Source organism: Chiloscyllium plagiosum, unplaced genomic scaffold (genome assembly GCF_037043375.1).
Source record: "Chiloscyllium plagiosum isolate Xiang-an unplaced genomic scaffold, Cpla_swu_hap1 HiC_scaffold_6, whole genome shotgun sequence".
Classification (NCBI taxonomy): Eukaryota; Metazoa; Chordata; class Chondrichthyes; order Orectolobiformes; family Hemiscylliidae; genus Chiloscyllium; species Chiloscyllium plagiosum.
In genome coordinates this window covers 94,777,267-94,784,208 of record NW_028270144.1, presented here as the reverse complement: position 1 = coordinate 94,784,208, position 6,942 = coordinate 94,777,267, and the positions used below count along the sequence as shown (strand labels likewise).

General features: G+C 39.1%; 1 protein-coding gene across 7 annotated transcripts in view; it reads right to left on the bottom strand.

The window, feature by feature from the left end:
- The window catches only part of LOC122551062 (protein furry homolog), a 350,939-nt gene continuing 343,997 nt past the window's right edge, over window positions 1–6,942 (bottom strand). For all 7 annotated transcript variants that reach the window (XM_087988218.1, XM_087988219.1, XM_087988222.1 and 4 more), the window contains 3 exons: window positions 6,084–6,194; window positions 5,618–5,820; window positions 1–2,277 (listed from right to left, as the gene is read on the bottom strand). In XM_087988218.1, the coding sequence (XP_087844344.1) occupies window positions 2,028–2,277; window positions 5,618–5,820; window positions 6,084–6,194 (564 nt within the window). In that variant the 3' untranslated portion in view covers window positions 1–2,027. The remainder of the gene's footprint in view (window positions 2,278–5,617; window positions 5,821–6,083; window positions 6,195–6,942) is intronic.

Below are 6,942 nucleotides of genomic sequence, written 5' to 3'. Positions count from 1 at the left end.
CTGATTTTATAATGCAAAGTTTAATAGGATATAATCCAGATTAGGATAAATGCATCCTATTTTTTTCTCCAATTACAGTTCAAAGAATTCTGTACCATTCAGATTTCCTATCCTACCCATCTGAATTAGGAAGCTGAGTTTCAATAATGATATAATAGAAAAGCAGCTAAATTCAGAACCTGACACATTTTACTGGTGGTTTTGAGGAACCTGTTGAAGTGTAAGTGCAATGGAAAGCATCAAATAAAAGTTCACTTTTCCACAAAGAATTACATCACTGAACATGGTTAATGATATTGCAATTGTACATACAGCCCATGAATTTACAGAAAAATCTAAAATACTTCATTAGCTATTTGTTTTTACAATTAAATAAGTTATGGATAATTTGAAAATGCTATTAAATGTGCAAGAAGGTTTTTTACATGCAAAACAAAAAGTTGTATAGCTTCTGAATATGTTTTTCAAACATGAGAAGAAATCTTACTATCAGACCCTTCCTACCCACCCCCCCAAAATCCCCCAGATTACAAATTCAGAGCTATATGTGCTTAATTTAAAAAGTTAAAGCATAGACTTGATTTTCAAAATATTTCAATAGAATTTGTTTTACATATAAATGTGCATGCTTGGCAGATCAGCAGGCATAGACTAATAGGGTGTGAAAATCTTAGCCTCATCTACAAAACTGGTAAAAGCAGCATTTTCTATTTATAAATAAGTTTTGTTGAAGCTTCTTTGTCTTGTACTAATCAGGACAATCTACAAGGATACCATTTCAATGGGAAAACCAAACTTTATACTGCAAAATGAGTGCTACCTCATTTAAGACTTAAAGCCTGACAGTTAATTGACAATCAACATTAATGGGTGCATTCTCCACAGCAACATCTCTCACTCAGAATCCACATATTAGCCATGCTAAATTGCCCATAGTTTCCAGGGATGTGCAGGCTAGGTGGATCAGCCATGGAAAATGCCAGGTTACAGGATTATGGTAGGGCAGTAAGATGCTTTTTGGAGGTTCAGTGTGGACTCAATGAGCCGAACGGCTTGCTTCCACACTATGTATTCTATGAACCAATTAGCACTCTAGCCCCATGCACATAAATGTTGGTTTTCTCCTTTGATCGGTACACCCTTGTGAATTGTTCTGATGAGTGCAAGATGGAAAGTTTTGATAGTGTCTTGTCTTCAGCGATACTCAAGTTCTGTACTACCAAACAACTACTTATAAATAAATCCATAAAAGCTTCCATCTAGTAGAAAAAGCAGCTGGTTCCCAAATATTTCTCATCTGAACTATTCATGGTATTTCAAATACAGTACAAATCCTTTTGGATGGCCCAATAAAACACTCTTAGACAACAACTAAGTGCCATTTTTCTAACAAAAATGTGCTTTACAGCAGCTCAATGTGAACAAGTATTGATGTAGTAATTATGTTCCTGTTCTAGACATACAATAAATTTTTTAGCATTTATAAAAGGTTGAAACATAGGCTTTCAGCTCAACAAAACTGCTTCCTAGTGCGTTGCATACAGCTTCATGTTGCCTGCTAATAACTTATTTCTTAAGCCAGTCGCTACAAACCACACACTTACTTATATTATTAATAGCATACAATTTTCAACCATTGTGTGGCAATAGCATCAGTTGTTGACATCTTAAAGTAAAATTACATCTTTGTCAAAATGATTCTTTCGGAAGAATGATGTGTGTGATAGCCTTTGGTATCCTCAGTTAATGTGATCTTGGGTCATGTCATATTAACCAAAGTAAGAATAAATATCTGCTTTGAAAATAAGCTATTTCCACATCTGATTGGGTGTTTTACTTTACTTTTGATCTTTTGATATTGCTGCACATTTTAAAAGCTTTCCACTTAAGTTTAGTGAAGCTGTGAAGTGTCACTAACGTGAGAACAGCCTGGTCAAGCTTTTCTAAGATGGAAAAGATACCGAAGGATGTCAGACCAGCATTGCAGCATTTCCAATCGTGAACAAAAGGGAAGGAGGACCCTCCTGTCAGAGACTAGTGCTAGTATCTGGAAGATAAGTACTGATGACACGATAATTCTGAGCCTTCTGAATCATGTCCTGAATCTCTCCATTCAGCTCCATTAACTTCGAACTGATTTCTGACAGATCGTGATTGGAGCTCAGCAGTGCAAATGTTCCTGTTTGTCCCAAAGTTTGGTGTCTGAAGTAAATACTAAGTAGTGTCTGGACCTCATCTTCCACATTACTGCCAAATATATTGTTGGGCCATATGGTCCTGAAACAATATTAAAGCACATGAGTTAGGTAACAAATAGTAAATTATGAAATTTTAGCATAGTTTTTGATTAATCACTTAAAATCACTCAATATGTGCAAAATAGGCATAACCAGTTAGACGGATGGATAGAGATTTCACTTCACTTCCACACAACATCCTATTCAAATTTCCAGTTTGTCCAGTGCCAGTAACTGACCTGTCAGTTTTAGTTAATTGTAATAAAATTCGGATTAATTGGGATGTAGTAATTGGTAATTTGCATTTTTCTCTCTGTTCATATGTGTTGTGAAAACTAACATCCTGTTGACACCAACCTTTAAGGCATAGCATGTTCCAATACTCAAAACATCGAGTCCTGCCCAGTAATACGGACAAGGGTCTGTTTGCGAGCTATGATAGGTCACTCAGATCAGATCAGGTTTCAATTTGTGATTGAGAGTGTATCACAGAAGGTGACTCCACGTTAAGAGCAGGGTTCTTACAGCTGGGAAAAGACTGGACTGTGGGCACGAGGGTTCTGCTCGGTGTAACTAGTGTGCCAGAACTGTGCCATTGGTTAGACATTGGACTGCAGCTTTGAGAAGCGCAGTGGGGCACAGTCTCAGAAGTAGATCAGATTAGCTGGTAAAGAAGACCATGGCAGCCATGTCTGGGAACAGGTCTGGAATGGTATGTTGTTTGGAGGCAGTTAGGGATCAGGCTAGCATTTAAGGAGAGAGGTTTATTCTCCCCTTGTTCAGTCATTTCCCACTTATATCCACGATTCTTCTGACTCTTTATGTCAGTTTTAGAATTTCCAGCCACCTCCTATTCACCACAGAGTACAATCTCTTTACATGACCATCCTCATGGGGATGAACTCGGGGCTCTCTGCTTCTTCTCGGAAATGAAAAGAACTGTTCCATGCATCACCACCCTCCTCTGCTTCATTGAGCTCGTCCTCACTTTGAACAAATTATCCTTTAACTCCTCTCACTTTCTTCACAACAAAGGTGGGTCATGGGTACCTGCACTGGCCCCAGTTATGCCTGTCTCTTTGTGGGACATTCCTTATTCCAATGTACTGGAGCCCCCACCCTCAACTCTTTTTCCATACGTCGATGGCATCATTTGTGCTGGTACCCCCTCTCCTCCAGAATTAGAAAAATAATCAATTTTGCTTCCAATTTCCATCCCACCCTCACCTTCACCGTGTCCATCTCTGACTCCTCCCTTCCCTTCCTTGACATTTCTGCTTCCATTTCAGGGAATAGGCTGGCTAAAAATATCCACTATAAACCCAAGGACTCCCACACAGTTACTTCAATTATATGTCTTCACACCCTACTTCCTGTAAAGGCTCCATTCCATTCTCCCAGTTTATCCATCTCCATTGCTTCTCATCCGTTGATGCCAGCCTCCTAAGGGGGCTATGAGCCTCTAAAACATCCCCCTTCTTCCTCAACTGAGCATCGCCACCACCATGTTTAACAGGGTCCTAACTTACCACCCCACCAGCATTCATTAAAGATTCATTAGCTGCTATTTCAGTCACCTCCAGTGAATGCCACCTACCAGATACATTTTCCTCTGACCTTCCCCGGTAGCCTTCTACAGGGACCATTCCCTTTGGAGCACGTTGGTCCACCCCTCCTCCACCACCCCACAGCATCTTCCCATGCAACTGCAAAAAGTATAACATCTACCCATTTCATTCCTCTCTTCTCACTACCCAAAGTCCCAGGCATATTTTCCAGGTGAAACAACAATTTACCTGCATTTCACTCAATCTGGTTTACTGTATTCACTGCTTACAATGTTGTCTCCTCTACATTGGAGAGACAAAATGCAAACTGGGTGACTGCTTTGGAGAACACCTCTGTTCTGTCCACACAGCTGACCCCGAGCTTCCAGTTGCCTGCCACTTCAACACATCACCAAGTTACCTGGCCAATATCTCTGTCTCAGGCTTGGTGCATTCCACCAATGATGCTCAGTGTAAGATAGAAGAACCGCGCCTCATTTTTCACTTGGGGACCCTGCAGCATTCAGGAGTCAATAGAGTTCAATAATTTTAGGGCTTGAGCACCTTCTCCTGAATCCTTACCGTAAACCCCCAGACACCAGGCCTTGTCATCATACGGGCTGCTACCACTGGCAACCCATTGTCAACCACTAATGGTCCCCATTAGCAGCTACTGATTATACCAGGCTGACCTTTACCCATCCCTTTGTTTGGCCAACAGCAGTTCTCTCTCAATTACACCCCTGCCACTGCTCCCCACACAATCTTCAGCATATACATCAATGTTTACCTAGCTACAATCCGTACTAAAGATAGATCTGTGGACTTGAAACATTAACTATGCTTTCTCTCCATTGATGTTGCCAGACCTGCAGAACTTTTCCAGCAATTTCTGTTTTTGTTTTTGAAATCAATGGATCTGAGCTGAGTGCTTGAGATTTAAACAGGAGGTCTAATGTGGACGATATTGATCTATCTTGCCTTAACCAGGTCAACCTATGTAGTCCCTTTTCTGCAGGGTTCTTGAAGAGGTTTACAGTTTGGTGTCTTTTATCACTCCCCTCAGGAATTCAATTGCTGTTGGCCCTTTTGGATCTTCCAGCCCCAGCATGAGGGACTGGTATGGACATTCATAACTGTAGCTGGAGTTGCTGGTAGATGGTCAGAAGTTTGTTCTTTGGAACCAGGTTATGCATGCCGAAGCAAAATATTATTGGACAGTGTTCCAGCTATGAGGAGGTACCCACCACCTCCATAACTATCTTGATTGTGAAGATGACTCCTCTGCCCTTCCCCCCACTCAGGTTGGAGATACAGTAGTTATTTTTTCTTGACCAATTAGATGGTCCATAACGCAATGAGCATGATCACTGCCTGAAGATGCTGAGATGCAGCATTCCGCACTCTTACAGAAGAAATAGGTTGACTTTGACTAGTTACTCCAACGTACAATTTTAAAACTCATTTAAAGCGTGCAAATAGTTCATTAATCTGATTGCTTATATTAGTCTCAACCCTTACTGTAAGCACATGTCACAGGTTTGATACTGCTAGTGGGATTTGTAATCAGCTGTCCTAAATTTGAAAGGTAGGCTGCATTTATTTTGGCTTGTTACCTGCTTGTTTATAGTTTATCTGTAATTCAAGTTTATGCAATACTTTAGTTATCAATATTTAAAACAGAAGTGTCCTAGCTGAGAAAAAGTAATATCAATTAATTTTTTTTTGTTTAAAAAGTCCCTTCCACCTGTTTAATCAAAGCAAATCAAGAGAAATTATACAATATAATAAATACTTATTTATAAAATACAGACAGTATATCTAAAGTCTAACCTGCAATCCCTGATTTGCCGCAGGGCAGTTGTAAGATCCCTGTTTTTCAGGCACTCCAGCATGGTCTGAACTGCAGCTTCAGAGGAGATATTTGTGAGGCCACGTAAACTGAGTTCATCTTTAAGGGGTTCAACGGCTATTAGAGCTGAAGCTTCCTTCAAATTGTCCCTCAAATCATTCAGTTCTTTTGACATATTCAGCAGCTAGTAAACAAACATTATTAACAGGATACAATTAGCAGCAGTTTTTCCATTGTATCCATATCCATACCACAAATTCTAGCATTGTGATAACATTTTTGCATTACTGAAAAATATGTTATTCTAAGATTAGGTTGATTTGTAACAAAAGTTTCGTGTGGCATTAGAACTTCATGCTGAAGTATGACTTGTTATGGAGCAATATTTTAAACTTGTATTTGAAAAAAAACACTGATTAATGTTGATCATGGAGGAACTTATTTTACCTCTGGCATTGAACTGACAACGTGGATCTGTCCAATTAGTTTGTAGTAGGATTGGAACAGCAGCAAAAGCTGAAAGTGGAGCTTGTAGAGTCTTTGACACAACTCAAGTTGCTGTGAAGGATAAATAAATCAGAGAAAGGATTTAAAAGAAACATCAATAATGTTGGGAACATTACATCTTCAATTCATTAAATACTTAGCTGCTAAAAAAAGTAGATCAAAAGTAATAATTATGCACGATCTAAAAGCACTTAAAGTCGCTAGGTTCAATTATATATCTATGTAAAAACTATCTATTACTACAGCATACATAGAAACATAGAAGATAGGAAAAAGAGTATTTAGCCCTTTGAGCCTGCTACACCATTCAACTGATCATGGCTGATCAACAAACTGAGTACTCTGTTTCTGCTTTCTCTACCCTTTGATTTCATTAGCCTTAAGAAATACATCTAACTCACCTTCGTAAATCTATGTTGACGTCGTCCAATCCTGTCATCGTTTTCCAAGTGCTCTGCTGTTAGATATTTTATAATGGACTCTAGCATTGTCCCCACTATTAATGTCTGTCTAACTGGTCTATAATTTTGTTTTTTCTCTCTCTCTCTTTTAAATGGTGAGATTACATTAGCAACTTTTTAATCCATTGGAATGGTTCCAGTCTATAGAGTCATAAAAGATGACCACCAATGCATCCATTATTTCTAGGGCTGCTTTCTTAAGTACTCTGGGATATAGCTTATCAGCCCCTGGGAATAGTCAGTCTTGAATGCTATCTTTTTCCTTGACACAATTTCCCTATAAATACTGATTTTCTTCAGTTTCTCTCTCTCACTAGACCCTGTGCTCTACAACATTT